The following is a 19,523-nucleotide window of genomic DNA, read 5'->3' on the forward strand; positions in this document are numbered from 1 at the left end:
AAACCCAATTTCTAATTTTCAATTTAACCACAAGAGATTATAATTGTCCACTTTTAATAAAATTATGAAATTTGACGTGATTAAAATGTACTTTAATTCTAGCCCGAAAACACACAACTCAAAAGTAAAATAACACCATCAAGGAATGCACATAGCCACATGCAAATTGCAGGTCCGGTAGATGTGACAGAGATGCAAATGATTAAGTTTGAGTACGTTTTGGACTCTAAAGACCAGCAGCTGGTTCGAGCCTTAAATGCTATCAGTGACAGTTTATGGCAGCCGAACTTTCGAAGAAGTGGAGAAAATGCCTAAGAGACAACAGTGAGATGAATACCATTAGTTAATGGCTGGGGAATGAGACCATATCCTGGAACTGCGAGACCTTGGTTTGTCAATGTGCGCAATTGCCACGTGTTGGAGATAACATGAGTACCATCCAGTGATGTGATAGGATGGATGCAGGAACATCTGCAAACATTCCAAAGAGGGAGTGGATTACACCAGCACGAGCATACACAATGGCAGATTTGCCAAACAGCCCATTGGGACTTGTTTGTTAAGGCATGTGACATCTGAAGTCACACATCACCATCAATGCATACATCCATGTCCACCCAAACCATTTGCAACAGGTTGCATGAAGTTGGGCTGCACACACAGCAACCAACAACAGGGGTGACATTAACCACTCAGCAGAAGGCTGCACACCTGGCATGGTGTTGTCATCACAACTGGACCACAGAATAGCATCATATATTGTTTACAAATGAATCTCACATCTGTCATGGAGGAATGAAGGCCATGGATGGGTGCGGTATCTTGAGGAATGCTAAGTGCCCTTTTGCCCAGCCCTTTTTGCCAAGTGTCACAACACTGGGCATCATGTTTGATCAGCAGACAGCCCTGGTGCACTCTGACAACAAAACAGTATGTTACACAAATTGTGGGGCCTCTTCACTAGTTCAGGTTGTACCCGAGTGTTCCAGCAAGAAAAATGTCCAACTGCATGTTACATGGCAAACACTCACCAGCCTGGACGGATTTCAATCTTTCCCTGGCTGGCAGTCTCACCAGAATTCTCCCCTATTGAACACCTGTGGAACCTTGTCTGACATGCAAGGTGCACCAGGGACCACCACACCACCACCACAGTGGACACAGCTTGGCAAGGAATACCTCAGGCAGCCATTAATCACCTCATTGATAGTATGCCTCACTATATAGTGGCCCATATTCATTACTGAATAAACAGGTATCTGTTGCATAACTTTGTTCTTATACTCATTTGCATATATCTCTCACCTTGACTGGTCCTGCATTTTGCAGGAGGCTATGCACATTCCTTCCTAGTGTTGTGATTTCACTTCTGAGTATAACTTGACTATTAAATGTGTTTGCTATGAAAATTTTGGCACTTGTTCATTTTTTTACACTTATTACAAATCAAACTTGTGGATTTTTATTCCGATATTGTTAGAATTCTAACAGTTAATCAAAAACTTACTTTTCTAACAGTCACAACTGATAATGGTTTCTACACCATGTTCATGAGTTAGTCATTTTAATGAATAAAGCATATTTACACTCAAAATATTAAATATTTATTATTTAATAAAACATTTTAATGTTGAAAATTTTAATTACACTTATTGAGTCAATCTGAAAATAAAAATTTATCATTTCTTTTATATTATAAAGAATTTAGCATCTTTCAATCATAATTAAAATATTTCAGACCAATTCATAAGTTAATATCCATAGTACAAAACAAAAAAAAATTTAACATTGGTTTAAATCCAATTCAGAAATGTACAATTTATACAAATTTACAACAGAAATAATTCCTGTTAAAATTAATTAAACTTAATACTTAATTCAATAAATTTCAGTAAAATGAATAGTAATTACCAAAGAATATGTACTGTACAACATAATTTTTGTTAACACTGCATTGACCAATAGTGTATAATATAATATATTTTTTCATATATTGTATAACTTTAACATTGCACAAATTTTATTATACAGTTTTTCTTTTCTTCAAAATATCTATCAAAACAATACTGGAAGAAACAATGGAAGCTTTTCCAAATCAAAAAATAATAATATACTTATGCATATATACAATAATTTTTAATTAGTGCACTTTAAAATACATCTTCATTGCTATATATTTTGCACTCTTTTTTTAAGTCAAATTTGCATTGAAACTTTTATACTGGCATTATTTACTTGTAAAAAATATTGCCAAGATGGAATGTAGAAATTCAAATAATCTCATATATATTTGGACTTATGCTGTTATGTTCTTCGACATGAAGAAAATAGGATACACCTGAAAAGATAATAAGTAAATTGATTTATACACATGTGTAAAAAAGTTTTCTTTTATCATATTATCTCTAAGTATACTCACATGCTAATTATAGTAATTTGAAATCTATTATCATCTTTGCAATTCTACAGCTTTGGCCAATATTTTGTGAATGTCCATGTCAGGAAAATTCTATAAAAGAAAAATCAGCATTTCAATATAATATTCTCATTTTAATTATTACCTGAGAATTATGAGATTACACCAATCAATAGAATAACTGTCCAAGTTTCATCTCCCATTCTCCCATTTGCATTCATAATGTCTTGTCGTCTACTACTTCTAGGAAGTGGTGTAAACAAAATGGCAACTCTGCACTAGAGAAGTTCTTTTGTGAAGGTGAAAACCAATCCTAAGAAATCAAAATCACTCATTATTGTTCAACAAGAATAATCTACAAGAGCTGCAGGAACTTTGGAATTGTGGCTGCTGTGGGAGAAGTGACAATGAATATGCCATACACATATACATGAAAGACATCATGCCAAGCCGGCGGAAAAGAGGGTAAGGGAAAGGGGGAAGAAGGAGGGAGAGGAGATAGACAGTAGAGAAAGGTAGGATCCCTGTGAATGGCATACATATGGCTACTGTACCCTCTACGTTTGATGTTGAATGCAGTTTTTAGGCTGCAAGGCCATAGTCTCCCAAATGGTCTAAAAGAAAACCTAAGTGTAGCGAACACCAATAATTGAGTGCTGCCACGAATGGCTAAGTGTAGAAGTTAGTGCCAAGTGGCTGTTAGTAGTAAGAATTATATCTACTTAATACTAATAAAACCAAATGCAAGCATGAGCAGACATGCCATAACAGTCGTAGGAAGAATTCAAGTGTTGGTTGGATGTGTGTACCTCCTTGTGCTGTATGACGTGAGGAGATACAGAAGTTGTAATGAGAAAATGTGAAAATTGGGCAGTTTTCCAATGTTTTAATATATATTACGACATTCTCGAATAATAATTAACATAATTACATTCTTTTTGGAAGCTCCTCTATATATATAGATATATGTGTGTACACATATATGTACAAGACTATAACTATTTATTTTCAAAATTAACACGTATAATAATATAAATGAATAAAAATTATAAAAATTAAACAAACATACCACTGAGCCTGTTACCAGTGTGCATCTTCTAATAAACAGACCGTTTGTAATGGTCTGTTTATTAGAAGACGCACACCAGTAACAGGCTCAGTGGTATGTTTGTTTACTTTACTCTGGTGTAGTATCACTGTTGTTTAATTATAAAAATTATTAGATGTTTAATTTTCTCTTATGTACTTATTAGAAAAACGTATAATAATTACCTGAAGCAATTTCATATTAGTTGGAAAGTCTCCTTCCATTAATCGATCCCTTATTAATCTAAAAAATAAATGAGTAATAATAAAAAATAAATAATGTGCCTTTATTACTTTAATAAATAAATAAATAAATATACATATATATACAAATACATACATTATACCTACAAAAATATAATTAAACAAAAAAATAAAACTGCTTTCTTGGAGTTTAAGAAAGTTTAATATTGGCATTCTAGTGCTCATCTTCAGGTATGTAGCAAACACTAAAATACAAATAGTAAATATTTTTTAAACTTCAAGAATTTAGTTTTATTCTTTAGCTTTGAAGTATTTATTAGATTTTTACTCATTATTATTATAATAAAATTGAAAATTTTGAATACAGTTTCAATTTTAAGATCATAATGGAAAATTAAAATAAATAAAATAATAATATAAAAAAAAATTTACAATTCTTGATTTATTTTCTTAAAAACATCATAGTGAAGCATTTAAATAATAACTAAGACTGCAAGCTTGTATCTTGCACCACTCTATCATGATTGGATATTAGATCAGAATTTCTATACTGGTCAATCACTAACACAAACTAGTCAATATATTATACATTATTCTAAAGAAATAGATCTTTTTCAGCATACATATATAATTATATAATATATATAATTATATATTATATAGCATTACATTTATTTATTTTTATCAAACAAAGGCAATAACTTTCTTATCATGTATCTTGAATGAATATTTAACTGACCATGAGATCATGGCTCTTTTTTGAGGAATGTTTCTTTTTGAACAAAAACAATGGTTATTCCAACAATGGCCCCAGCAACTATAAATCCCTTTTTTTAATCTCTTAATTATGACTGACTACTACTCTGAAATAATGCACTGTATAAAATTATTGATAAGACAAAGTTTGACTATTGGCTTTTCACACATTTAGTGAACTTGGCTATAAATGTAAAATTAAAATTCTTAAAAAAACATCAAGGACTAACTACATTTAAAATTGTAGGCAGTTGCAAAAAAATTTTGTACAGAAAGTCCTCCTCTAATCTGCAGAGAACTCTTAAAACACATAGCTCATAGCCTACAATAAAAGATGGATCTATGTTAAAATGTGTCAAAAAAAGAAAAAAATAATAATGAACAGTGTCTTCTGCTGGTCGTAATGATAAAATTTCAACACCAAACACTAACTATACTTTACATGCTTAAGAAGAATTTGAAGACGTGTTTATTTAATTAACATTGCAAGCAGAGGACACTTTTTTAAAACACATTTTAATATAGATCATAGTCTACAATAAAATACTGATCTATGTATATTTTTAAAGTTCTATGAATATTACAGAAGTACTTTCATATAAAATTTGTAATTTTCTATAATGTTAAAAATAATAAATTGATTTAAGTTTTCCTTCACTTTATACAACCCATACAACATGTAATTTTCAACAAAGATCATATTATTGTTCCTGTTAGTGGCCACTGTTCAGAGGTTTAACTGTATATTTATTGTGGATATTAAATAAAAATTAGGTTAAAAATAATCAAGTGAGTGCTATATGTAAATAATTATAAATATTAATATTCATTTTAAATTGACAGATCATAAATATATTCAGTTTAATTATAAAAAATATACTAAAGATCTGCTGAGTCAAAGAATTTGATTTAAAATTATTAATGCATGATAATAAGCAGAAGCTAAACTGAAAATTTGTTTGATCATTAATAAATTTATTGACTTAGATTAATAGAGCTGATAATGGTGTTAACTATCTTGACAAAGATATGAATAGACCAGAAATATTTATATATTAACAAATATTATTATTATTAACAACTATATATAGTTAATAGTTAAATGTATTTGTGAACAATAGAGTTGGACTGTAGGATTAAATAAAAAATGAGTTGCATATATTCTGTGAATGAAAACATTAATTTTATATTAATAAATTCAAAATTTTATCCAAATATTTTTTTTAAATTATGAAGTTCATATCTAATGTTTTGGAATAAATCTTAATAATCTATGAGTAAAAAGCAAGCAATTTAAATATCTGTTTTAATAGACTAATTTATTATATATGGTAATAAAATAAATACTTACAGTAACATAGCACAACAAACATTTATCAAAAAGTCAAATCTTTTATGATCAGAAAATAAAGAATCCCATACTCTGATCACATCTGAAAATATTAAAAAAGTAAAGTTGATCATTATAAATTATATAAAAATAAAAAGAATTGTTTATAAAATACAATTATAAAAATTTATTATCTGACCAGAACATTTAAAATTTTTGCACTTTTTTTTATCATCAAACACTTGAATATATTAGAATGATTTTAAAGATGGTTATGATAATACATTATAAAATTAATTCCTCTGAGATGAATATCAACATGTGTCTTCAAGTTAAACATAACAGAAATAATCCATGAAACAATTTATGTGAAATGCTTTTGACTTGAATAATGAGTTGAAAATATTTTGAGTTGTTTATAACACATTTGATTCTTTATATTATCTTTAACATAATCTGAGAAAAACTCATTCAGTAAGTTGAAAACAGTTGTTTTCATTGTTAAAATAGTAATGGATATAACATCTCACTAATGAATGCTTTATCATAGTTATATATGTATAATGAACAATGTCCATACATAGTAAACAACAATCCATTATGTTCATATTTCCAAGTGATCTGCCAAATTAGCAATCAAGTTAAATTACGGCTAATTAGTTGTTAGCTTTAATTTAGCCTGCTAAGAGTATCTACTGCAGTGTTTAAAAAACAATCCAAACACTGCAATAGATTTGCAACTCTTTCTTCCAGTGGGTACTAAGGTGATTTTTTCTGAGCTCATCATGGGTTTGACCATTATTGTTCTGTGTATTTTTTCAATGGGCAGCAAGCATCAAAATGAAAAATACTGCAAGGCTCTAACAAACTTATAAATGTTTCTTAAATACTTAAAACGATCATTACTGTAGCAAACCTGATTGTTAAATCATTTGAATCCTACTACAGTACATAAGTTACATTAAATGCTAAATTGTGTCTTAAAGCAGGTATAATAAAAAAAAGTATTCACAACAAAAATTTCTAAATTAGAAATTCCAAAACAATGATAAACAAAAATGAAACAAAATGTAAGATCTCCAAAATACGTAACTTTATAAATTTATTACAAGGCTGCACTAATATCACTTGATGGAATGTAATTACACTAATTTTGCAAGAATATTGCCAATTCTTGAAATTGGCATAACTGCTGATTTCCCAAAATGAACATTTCTGGATTCAATGTAACAGTCACAACAGCAACAATAACAACATACAATGTAATATTTTTAATGAAATAAATACGAAAGTTACAAGTATTTTTATTGCTGTTTTGCATTGACACTAATGGCTAGAATATCAAGTACACAAGAGATGATCTCTAAAATAAATAATGACATTTATAATTTCGTTTCAGCATTCTAGAAAGAGTCTTGCACTATTCAGTTCAGAATCCACTGGTTCAATCTCATTGTTGCCTTCTCCAAAATCTAGAAATGACACTTAATGATCATTCAATGCTCTCAAAATCTGTCTTTGAGTCACCTGTTTCTAAGTTGCTGATAATTCTAATTTTAATAAAATCATTCATATGGTATGTTTAATTGTTACTCATTCTCTTGATGGATTCTACAGTGATAAGCATAAATTTTGCTGAAGGGAACTAATCACACAAGGAACACACCAGTAATTGACTATGCAAACTTTAGATTTATTACAAAAGGTCTTTAAATCAATCTTTTCCAACTATTTTACATTTACTTACAATTTTATACAGTTTATCAATATAAAGTTTACTCAACCAGTAGTCACTAATATATTTGAAAAACAGTTAAAGGTATGTAATAAAGGACTGAGGAGACAGAAGGCTTGAAATGCTTTTCCTGGTATAACAAGGTTTGCAGAGTCAATTACTAGTGTGTTCCCTATTCTTCAGCAAAATTTATGTTTACCACTAAAGAATCCATGTAGTATTTTTATGCCAGAGAAGTCATCAAATAGTAATAACAACAATGTACTCAATGATCACACAGAAATAACTTATATAAAATTTTGTGTTCCTATATTTATTGAACAGCACATTATGCATATTTTCTGCATTTATGATGTCATTTGCAACTATATGTATGGTGATAGAACAGGAAAAAAAATTTGTGAAGTAGTTTTTTGTTTGTTTGTTTTGCAGTAACTATTAGTTTGTCAATTATGCTTAACTTTTGGACCAGTGAATTAAATGCAATCTTTATTACATAAAGTTTGAGAATTACTACTTATTTCAGTTGATTCATGTTGAATTAAAAAGTAACCTGATAGTGTCTGAATATTAAAAAAAAAAAAAAAATGTGTATAAAGACAAGATTACTGTACTGTTTGTATTTTAACAATTATATATTTGATATTATTCATATTTTTTTGTATGAATTTTTTAAAATAATATTAAAAAGTTTGAACATAAAGTCACTAGTCTATATTAATTTATAAATTGATAAAAAAAAGTTTTCACCAAATTGTTTTTGCACTGATATTTCTGAAATTACCTGGAAGAGGAAATTCCTGAGATAACAAAAGTGTTATCCATCTGAAACTATAATATTGCGGCATTAATTCTAATTCTTGTAAGCGAAACCATACATCATAATCATAGTGATTTAACATATTCATTAGTCGATTCATCATTGAACCAATTCCGCTAGAAGACTCATCTAGAGATTTAATGAAAAAATCTCTAATTTCAGACATAAGGTTAGTAAAACAGAAGAAACAATCAGCTTCAGCATACCCTGAAAAAATTGTTTAAATTCACAAAAAATTTCTTTTAATATTTAATATCTATAAGAGATTTAGAAGATTCTTACTACTCCATTCAGGATTAAGATCGGAAGCAAATGTATAATAAATTGGTCCAATTATTTCATTCATTCCCTGTAATTAATATTTTAAAACAGGTTAAGTCATTTGATTATTTACATCAGTAGAATATTTCAGAAGAAGAAGAAAAAGAAGAAAGAGAGGGGGAGAGAATAAGGAAAAACTAGAAAAAATGTTTTAAAAATAATTAATAATTAAATAATACTAGTTTAAAAAAAATTTTATTATAAAATTTTAAAAACAATTTAAATCTTTAGAGAGTTTATCTCATGTGAAAATAAATTATGAAAATGACGCTATTTAGCAAAGTTCAGATTATTAAAATAACTTATTAAAGACAAATTATTAAATTAAAAAACATTTAGAATGTAAAAGATAAAATATGTTACAAAATAAAAATGAATATTTTCATTCTCATTATTAATTGAATTTGATTTTAAATTTAATAATTGAAACGTCTTTCAGTTTAATTTACAGCAACAAAAAATTTGTTGTAAGTGTTAAGTTTAAAATTAAAACATGAAAAATATTATGTATATAAAAGTCTAACTAAAGTCCAGATTGATATACAAAGCATTTTTATGTAAAATTTAACAGAAGCAATGGAATTCAATTAAAGAAAAAATGGTTAATTTAATTTATATAGAAATAAAATTTAAAAATCTAAACATTTGAAAATTTTGAAAAACATATTGTAACTACTTTTTAAATATTTAAACTTTTTGTGAGAAAAAAATATATCACAAAATTTAATACCTGAACATAACTTTGCCCTGGATTTAATTTTGCATAGAGGAATAATATTCGTTCTACCACCTCCCAATGTGCTTCTTGGCCTTGAGGCAAATACTGATATTCATCATGTGCTCTTTTTTTAGAAAGTGAAATCTGAAGTTAAATGATTAATCATAAACAGTTAATTTTAAAATATTATTTTAATATAGTTTATGAATTAATAACAATTAACTATTAATTGCTATTAATAAGTAATTAATTCTATTAATAGAATTAATATAAAATAACATATTAAGTCAGAATTCAATTTTGAAAAATTTATAATTCTAACTGAAACAAAATTACAATGTATTGATGATCAATAGGGTGATTCTCATGCCAAATATTGTATTCTAAACTGAAGAAAAACACTGAGATTGGCGTTAAACTTAGTGTGTCCTTTTATCGCAAGCACTTTCGACGCACTTATGGACATCGTCATCAGGTGAAAATGAAACTTAGTGAGAAATCTAACGGAAATTATCCGACAAAAACAGAACGCTTAACAATTTGAATTAAAAACTTCTTTCCAAACCGTTAGGAACACACATCAAATGCTAAAAAGTGTTCGAACTTGAACGAACGCCAAACTCCGTGATAGGCAAAGCGGTGCATGTGTGGATCTAGGCTCGAGCTACACATTTGCTGTAGGATGTTTATCGTTGTTTAATCGCTTGTACAGCGTGACCCATACACTGGGTAGGTTGAGTGTGGGAGAGTTGCATGCCTCCAAGGGGGTGGTTAGTAGAGACTCCCATATGAAAACGATTTTCCGATTATTACAGTTCCTGAGCATAACTGACTGGGACCACAGCGGGTTGTAACTCTGCTCTAGCACCTTTCTTGATAGCTCTGTAGTGTGTCTTCCCCTCATAACATCATCCTGGTGCTCCGCAAGCCGGCTGGCAAGCATTCTGGTAGTGGCCCCGATATACTGAGAGACGTTCCTCATTTTTATGCAGCAACTCTCAAGAGTTTATCCTTCCATCAATTTTACGTGGGAGAATGAAAATGATGCTGCAATAACATTCTTAGATTTACACATACGTAAAGCTCTTGAAGGGCCACAATTCTCAGTGCACCACAAATCTAATTTAGCACCACATATTATCCAGCAGAGGCTTTCCAGCCCTCACGATATGTCAATGCCACCATTGCCGCTCTCATCAGAAGGGCATTCTTAATATCATCTTTGCAAGTGCTGATAGACATTGAATTAGACATCTGTTTGGCGGTACGCACTGCAGGTTTTCCATGTGCCAAGTTTACGTATGTGCTCAGTATGGTAAAAAAATCTCTGTTCCCAAGTACTACACTACACAGCAAGAGCGAATTATCTGTGGCCGAAACATCATTGCCATACCTTGGACCCCATTCCATCCAAATTTGCCACATTTTCAAGCAGAACAACCTTGTCCTACCACTATCCACACTTCCAAATCTACACAAACTCATTTGCAATGATAGGGACAAGTTTTCCATTCTCGAAAAGTTGGGCGTCTATGCTGTTCCAATGGGGAATCGTACCACAGGAGAAAACACGCAGTATATCGGGGCCACTACCAGAATGCTTGCCAGCCGGCTTGCGGAGCACCAGGATGATGTTATGAGGGGAAGACACACTACAGAGTTATCAAGAAAGGTGCTAGAGCAGAGTTACAACCCGCTGTGGTCCCAGTCAGTTATGCTCAGGAACTGTAATAATCGGAAAATCGTTTTCATATGGGAGTCTCTACTAACCACCACCTTGGAGGCATGCAACTCTCCCACACTCAACCTACCCAGTGTATGGGTCACGCTGTACAAGCGATTAAACAACGATAAACATCCTACAGCAAATGTGTAGCTCGAGCCTAGATCCACGCATGCACCGCTTTGCCTATCACGGAGTTTGCCGTTCGTTCAAGTTCGAACACTTTTTAGCATTTGATGTGTGTTCCTAACGGTTTGGAAAGAAGTTTTTAATTCAAATTGTTAAGCGTTTTGTTTTTGTTGGATAATTTCCGTTAGATTTCTCACTAAGTTTCGTTTTCGCCTGATGACGATGTCCATAAGTGCATCGAAAGTGCTTGCGATAAAAAGGACACACTAAGTATAATGCCAATCTCAGTGTTTTTCTTCAGTTTAGAATTACAATGTATTCCAAATCATTATTGAAATCAAATTTTACATTTAATAATAAAAGTAAAAGATGTTTCTACATTTAAAAAAAAATATATATAATTATTAAGTTTATTTTACTTTTATTGTAAATATCTGATTTATGATATATATATATATATATCATAAATCAGATATTTACAATATACAATATAGAATATGAATATAGAATCTTCTATTTTAAAATTTCAATTAGGTCAAAAAATATACAAAAATGCAGTAAAATTAAATAAAAAAAAAATCATTAAAAATTTGTGTTTGAAATAAACTGGCATTTCCTTTAAAGTTTCTAATAAAATGATATTCATCAAAGCATTTATGAATCTCAATAAAAGTATTATGTTATAAAAATAAAATCATTAATTTTATTATTTTATAAAAAAGCTATTACACTATACATTAAGAATGCTTACATTTGTAATTCCAGCTCTACTGCGAATAACATTTGCAGAACTTAATGCAGTTTGCTTTACTCTTTCCCTAAATGATTCAACTTCTGTATTTTCTACAATTTGTATGCAAGGATAATCTGTTGGTTGTTGAAAAAATGATATGTCTGGACATAAGCGTCTGTAAAATATAAAACAATAAACATTTTTGTTTTATTTTACTGTAATTTAAAAAAGAAAGATGAAGAAGTATGATAACTAATCTTTAAATAAATGATACATTAGAAATTTAATACTATATCAATTTATTCAAAGACAGTTCATTTTTTAAAAAGTCTTAATTAGCAATTAGTGATAAATATTTAAGCATGAGAACATAAATATAACAGAAAATATTTTACAAATGTATTATTTATAATAAAATATATCTCAATATACAGTAAAATTTGTGTAATATGAATTTACAAGGTTCCAAATTACCTTTTCCATTTTAAACAGGTTTAGTATTTTTTCCTTTTATCTTTATGTTTGTTTGTATGTTTAGTTATGGCAACGCAACACTTCAGCAATCTGTCTAGGGGGTGCCTTCTGGGAGGTCTTTCTAAGGGAAACTGGCCCCTATTTAGGCATTACAAATGTGAAAAAACCCGGAAAACTCCACGTAGCCAGCCTGTCTGAGTGAGGCATGAACCCACAACCGAACTCCCAATGTTCAGAGTAAAGACTGCTTGGCCACTGGTGGGCCCTTTTATCTTTAAACTACACTAGATGAATGTCCTATAGTTACATTCAATTTTTCAGTAAAATTACCTTTATATATCTAAAGAAATTTCATTACTAGGCTTAATCCAAATTAATGCTAACTTAAAATAGGAGAATAGGAGAATACTCAAATACAAGAATTGGGAACTATTCTATTGCATAGAGTTCTCATTGTTTCCAAGAACTTGTTCTAAGTATTCAAATATATGAGGTTGCCGAATTCGTGATATCCAAATGTCAGGACTTATTGCATGTGGAGTGAAGGAAAGTGAGGCAAATAGCTGCAGTGACAAACAAACCTGTTTATTAACACTAAGTCTTACAATCTAGTGTGTCCTGCGTGTCTTGTCTTCTGGTGGCTCTTGATGGTTCAGTTGTTGGCCCCGGGGCAGACAGTTGATGCTCGACCGTGGGAGGTTGTGACGAATGGTGAAAGCCTGAAGTTCAGTCGGATGGTGTCCACTCGTAGAGGCAGGGAAAAGTCTGGACAGTGGATTATAGTTGTCAGCTGGGAAAAGTCTGAACAGTAGTCAACACGGACAGAAGCTGGGAGAAGTCTTCACAAGGGGAGGCAGAGAAAAGTCTGCTTTGCCCTTGAGATCCAGGTTTTTATAAGATTTCTCTTCCCTGGATCTCCAGCTCCCGATTGGTCGGTTTCCTGTATCTAGGCAGATGACCGACCATTTCCAGCTACTAAAGGTTTTAAATTCGACACTGTGTTTTAATCTGATCAAGGGAAATTAATCGCAACTTGAAACTCCTGCTCATATTCAATTGTTTCGAATTCTTATAAGTCTGATACATAATATCAGCGCTGCATCTCCTTTTAAGGTTAAAAACATTTCTCTCTCGATTAATAATTTTAATATTTCCCGATTTTATTTAAGGTTTTCTTCCAATTTTTACGAGCATCAGAATCAAAGCTTGATCCCTTGATTTGACATTTTTACAATATTTTTAACACATGAGCTCGAGTATCGCTCAGGCTTTACAAATATGAGCTGACACAATAGCAAATAGACCAATTTTAGTTCCAAAACTAATGTCTGGCTGTGCTGTCAGAAGTTCTAATCTCATTACAGTAATGCAAGATGAAGCTATTATGTGATCTTGCCTCTTGAGAAATTTTAAATAATTAGAGATTGAAGTAAATGATTAATCATTTAATTCAATCTCTAATTATCAGCAATTCTAATGAACTTGTTTTTAAATACTTCTTAAGTTACTAACTACTCTGTACAAGGTAAACTGGTAGCACTATATTACTTTATTCTCATTGTTTTCATAAAGTACATTAGTTTTAAGTTCTTGAGATATCAGTTCTTAGAAACACATTTTATTCTTGAAAGTTCTGAATTCTTAAAAATATTCCATTCTGCCTCTGGTTAATTATAAGAAGCTAATCTGACACCTTAATACAGTTAATAAAAGGTAAATGACAATGGCATTAGTTGTGTATGGCTTAGATGAGAACATGCAAGTGAAAATCAACAATGCAAGACTTATTTACCATACACAAAAACCTCCATAACTTAAGTTTCTTGAAATGTTAGAAATTTACAAAGCTAGCATAAACAACATTGTAATCGACTAAAAGAACAATAACATGTTTTTGAAGACATTATTTGAAATTTATTATTTTTACATCTCAATGAAATCACACAACTGCTGACTGCTAATAAGACATTGTTCTTTTCATATTTTAATTTATAAAATTCCATTTCCAAATCCATTCTTTTAACCTGAAGATGGTTTCTTAAGGAAATTGAAAACATTTGTTTTTCTTTCACTTTTTTGACATATGAGCTGGATTTTTGGTTTTGTGAGTGTTATTTCATCACAGTGAATCAGTTAATTTATTGAAGTACATTATTCAAATGTACTTCAATAAATTAACTGATATAATTCTAAACTCTACTGTATATATAAAAACTTATAAAAATAAAACAAATGCTATTTTGAAAATAATTTTTATCTATAATTTTTATAATTTACATCGAGCAGATTACTTAAACTTATCATATTCAGATTATAATTTGGTAATAATTATTTATTAATTTCATATTTTTTTTGATTTTGATATTGCTCTTTCATAACTTTTCGTAAATTATTTACATACCTAACATCTTTATCAATCTGTAAGAGTACTTCATTATCCTTAAAATATGTTTTCCATTTACTTTCTGGATTAGGATTTAAAGGCTAAAATGATTAAAATCTTTATTAGAATGTTATGACTTATATTAAAGAAAAAATTTTATACTTACATGGTCTTCTATTTTTTCACTGGGAGATTCACTTTTATAACTAAGACCTGGCGTAATTATCATTTCTTCTATGAAATGGTTATATAAATTCCTTTAGAAAAATTTAATCAAAATTATTTTAACTTCAGTTTAAAATAACATATACATCATTAAATTTCTTAATGGTATGTTAAATATAATAAATTGGTTACTATGCATTATCACTAGTTATTTTACAAAATAATCAATATTTATGGTTAATGTGATAAAATACATGCAAATAATTATTTTCACTGGTACATAATAACCAAACCTTTTTGGCTCAATTAATAAATTACAAAGTACACAAGTTTTTTATTCTTATGATTTTTAATGGACAACATCCTACTTGTTGGAACAGAGCAGTGTCATGAAATTTCAAATTATAGAGTATTCCATGTCTTTTGCAGTTACATTTTGTCAAAAGGCATTTTTCCTTTCAGTTGCATCTCTTGTACCCTTGAGTTTCTGTAATATGCAATTTTTTGGCATGTTTGCGAAGAAACACAATAACATTGATTTTACAAGATGACATTCCCAAAATTTTTTAACAAATGACAAACTGGTTCCTTGAATACTTTTGAGCCAATCAGCCTTTTTTTAGTGCCAATCTCATATATCTCACCTTTATCATCCATCTACAAAATGATTCCCAGAATGTTCCTGGAGTTAGCCTTCCACTGTAGACATCAGGAACTTGCAGTTTAATATTACCTCTGATCTTTCCCCTTGGAAACTTTGTCAGATGTTTGTCTGATCTTTGCCTGAGACTACAATGCACTTCTGGCATCTCTTTTTCTTAATATTGTTGATCTTATCAGCAATAACATTCTGTCCTGATATGCCCTTCATAACTGTCTCCATCCTCTACTTGTTCATCATCCTCATCACTGTTCTCTATTTGTCCATCTCTCTTCTCACATTTATCCATATGTATGAAGCATGATGTACTGTACAATAGACAAGTTCAAACTTGCAGAAATGTGAGATTTATCATTTTATTCAGAGGGTGCTGGTTATTGTTCATAATGACAGGTTAATATGATTAATTTTACAAAAACACAAATAATTTATCACTTTTATCAAACTTGATTATGCAGAATATCCAGTGATTGAGCATATTCACCAGATTTAATGATTTAACCATAACATATATATTAATAATAGAATATACACTACTGATAAAGCTTAAAATCAGCAATAAAATACACAGTAATTTGAATTAGTTAATTTATCGTGACTAGTTTAGGTTTTTACAGATGTCAACAGCAAAAACATTTAACAAAAATTATTTCACTTTAATTTCATCAAAGTATTCACCATGAGCTTTAATTCACAGCTGCACAAACCTGTGGTATACATTCCAACAATTTGTTGAGGTAACTTAAAAACATAGAGTAGATGTCAAGCCAACAATTTTTTCACAACTGATTCAAGAGAAAATTCACACAAAAAAGCATTAAAGAACATTTTAAAAAATGTTTTAATATCCTGCAAGCGCTTTCAACATATTTATAAATGGCATCTTCAGGCAGAACCAGAATAAAATAGCTTTTCAAACAGATTTTTTAAAAAATTGAAACAAAAACAACATTAGCCACTTAGAACATAACAAGTTTAAAAATAAAGTATTATATTTAAAGTACACGTAACATTATCGCACATGCACCTTACTGTGCAGAGATCAAGAATGGCTTTAGTCATTTAGAATATAACACAAAACATGAAGTATTAATTTAAATTTGTGTAACATCGTTATGCAGGCATCCTACAGCGCAGAAAACAGAAATAGCAATAAGCCGTTTAATGGATAAATTTTAAAGATAAGATCAGATAAATTTTAAATATTCTATGGTTTGATCCAGAGTTTAAATTTTAACTCATTAGTCAATAGCACCTACTTCCACTCTACCATGGATCAATTCTTGTGCTATACTCATTTCAGTCATTTAGCCTTATTTCCACAAAGAAGGAGTGGTTCACATGCTACAACTCAACCATGGAAACCAGCCTTCTGCAATCAACTCATCACTGTGGACACAGAAATGGATGTTTGCCTCATTCTGTTATAATTGCCAACACAGTCAGTTACCTGTTTTGCATGTTACACATGATAATAAACTTGTCCTCATGAGCTATTTAATTAATTTCAATTCATATTCATTAATGTCAATTAATTTTAACTTAATTAATTTTGAAAAAGTACCTTTGTTTTTGCAGTTCAGAAGGCCATTCTTCTCTTACAAGTGGCAAATAATTAAGTAAAATCTGAAAAAATACAACAATATATTTTATATCATTTTAAATGTAATTTTATATATGTTTAAAGACAAAAAAATCAGTTTTAATTTAATTAAAATATTATCAAAATTTTTTGGTAAAATTTTAACTATTACAATTATTTTAAAAACAACAAATATATACTGTATACGTAGTTTGATCTTCAATTTACAATATGCCAATAATTTCACAACTGAAAAGTAAATTGATATTTGTATTGCAACAGTAAAAGTATCAGATTTTTTTCTTATTTCTGCTAATATAAATTTTGAATTAATATATTTATAATTATCAACATTTTAAATCAGAAGAGTTCCTTAAATTATCATTATCATGAATCTTTTTACAATAATTTTTTTTCCACAGCTTTAAGACAAACTTTTTAAGAAACAATTTTTAACAAAATAGTAATATCTGTTTAAATTTTGAATCAAAAGACATCATTTCAAAACTTTTTTCTATTTGCTACTTGCATTTAACATCTTTATTTCAACATTAATTATCATAATTATCTTATTTATATATAAAAAACCATGCCCAAATTTGACTAATAATGAAATGATAAAACCAGATTAAGTAACGAATCAGTAACTTCTAGCCTGATAATAAATCATATGATAAAGTTTGATTAACTATTTTATTTAAAATCTAAGGAATAAATGCATGATCATACCCTCCAACATAAAGCTCTGTATTTGCCATCATCTGGTATTCCTATAAAATATATAATAAATTTTTAAAAATTATTTATTTGCTATAAGCAATAAATTATATATTTTATACAAATATATAATGCACATACTGGATAACTATAATATGAATAAAACACACCTTTAATAATCCAGCAAATAAATATTAGCAATTTTAAGGCAAATACATAAAAATGTGGCCAAGATTAATAATTTCCAAGTGGTATATTGATGCAATCCTACAGTTTTCAAGGTCTTAAGAAACGATAAGAAACAATATGACTGGAATTCAACCACAGGAATCTACTCTATACCATTACATGATCAACGTTTTGATTCTGATCTTGTTTATGTGGGAGCCATGATGCGCAACTTGCAGCAACATCTCAAGGAGCATAAATATATGATTAATAAAAACCATGCTATCAGCTTACGCAAGACAGCAAGACATTCAAATCCATTGGGATCAAGCAGCAATAATTAGGCCAACAACAAATTTACACACAAAACATCTTAAGTAAAATTACTCTTCACTCCGACACCGGGGATGAAATACTAAATACCGAACCTGTTACCGGTGTAATTTGCGTGAAAAATCTTCTTTCCACAAACGTTTTCGAGCTTTCCAAACAGCTCTTCTTCAGGTATAGAAAAAAGTTCCGACGAAACACTTCGAAAAAGGAACGTAGACATTTAAATAAAAACCGAATCTAAAAAATAGAATGCAGATGTTTAAACAAAAATTATGGAACTCGCATATCAAACGAACATTAAGGTGGACATGCGCATTCGTGCGCCAATGTTGCTATTTATAGATCGTTGTTTATGAGGGCCTGCCACGCTATAGAAAGATTAATCTCATCCTTCCGATTTATACATGTGGTCCAGTGGTTAGCCTTACAGATGGATATAGCTTCCCGCCATTTTAGTTGCTCCAGGTGGGGCGTAGTGTCGATGATGTCAGCTTTGTCGAACTCCGGTTCTATATCGGGATCAGATGCAAAGGTGGTTAGGGCCGTGGTGTACCGCCCGTGCCGAAGGTCCGCCTGATGTTCTTGCATTCTGGTATTTAAAGATCGCTTGGTTGAGCCGATATATACAAGGCTCTCGTTACATCTGTTATCTTTCAGCGGGATAGAGTACACGCCAGGAAGCCTGCCACGGACTGGACTGCCTTTTTCATTTCTGAGGATGTCGTAGATTGTCGGGCCTCTTCTATAGGCTATTTGTAGTTGTTGTTTTCCAGCGATCTCAGCGTATATCGCTTTAACATATGGGTTAAAGGTGACTGGGAGGCGTGTACGTTCATCCTGGTCAGTGTTGGTCCTCGTATGCGTAGTGGGTGCGTATTGTGAGTGTTGAAGTCGCTCAATTAGACGGTGTGTCAGACCATTGTAACTGTGCTTGGCTGCTATCTTCTTGATATAATTCAATTCGGTGTTGAGGGCTTGCGTGGTGGACGAATGGGAAAAGGCCCTTTTAATCAAAGTATTAAATGCTGCAGCCTTGTAGGTGAATGGGTCAGATGAACCTACCGGTATG

At 30.5% G+C, this 19,523-nt stretch overlaps 1 protein-coding gene across 2 annotated transcripts in view; it reads right to left on the reverse strand.

The window, feature by feature from the left end:
- Nucleotides 1–1,603: 1,603 nt before the first annotated feature.
- LOC136986236 (TBC1 domain family member 13) overlaps nt 1,604–19,523 on the reverse strand; it is a 39,131-nt gene continuing 21,211 nt past the window's right edge. Inside the window, exons 3-14 of one of the 2 annotated variants that reach the window (XM_067283725.1) lie at nt 17,966–18,006; nt 17,219–17,280; nt 14,995–15,085; nt 14,847–14,929; nt 11,990–12,146; nt 9,399–9,530; nt 8,630–8,696; nt 8,312–8,554; nt 5,814–5,895; nt 3,689–3,746; nt 2,420–2,509; nt 1,604–2,338 (exon numbers count right to left, since the gene is read on the reverse strand). In XM_067283725.1, the coding sequence (XP_067139826.1) occupies nt 2,450–2,509; nt 3,689–3,746; nt 5,814–5,895; nt 8,312–8,554; nt 8,630–8,696; nt 9,399–9,530; nt 11,990–12,146; nt 14,847–14,929; nt 14,995–15,085; nt 17,219–17,280; nt 17,966–18,006 (1,076 nt within the window). In that variant the 3' untranslated portion in view covers nt 1,604–2,338; nt 2,420–2,449. The remainder of the gene's footprint in view (nt 2,339–2,419; nt 2,510–3,688; nt 3,747–5,813; nt 5,896–8,311; nt 8,555–8,629; nt 8,697–9,398; nt 9,531–11,989; nt 12,147–14,846; nt 14,930–14,994; nt 15,086–17,218; nt 17,281–17,965; nt 18,007–19,523) is intronic. The other variant, XM_067283726.1, reaches the window with a different exon arrangement.

Source organism: Centruroides vittatus, unplaced genomic scaffold (genome assembly GCF_030686945.1).
Source record: "Centruroides vittatus isolate TY-2023 unplaced genomic scaffold, ASM3068694v2 scaffold_1015, whole genome shotgun sequence".
Classification (NCBI taxonomy): Eukaryota; Metazoa; Arthropoda; class Arachnida; order Scorpiones; family Buthidae; genus Centruroides; species Centruroides vittatus.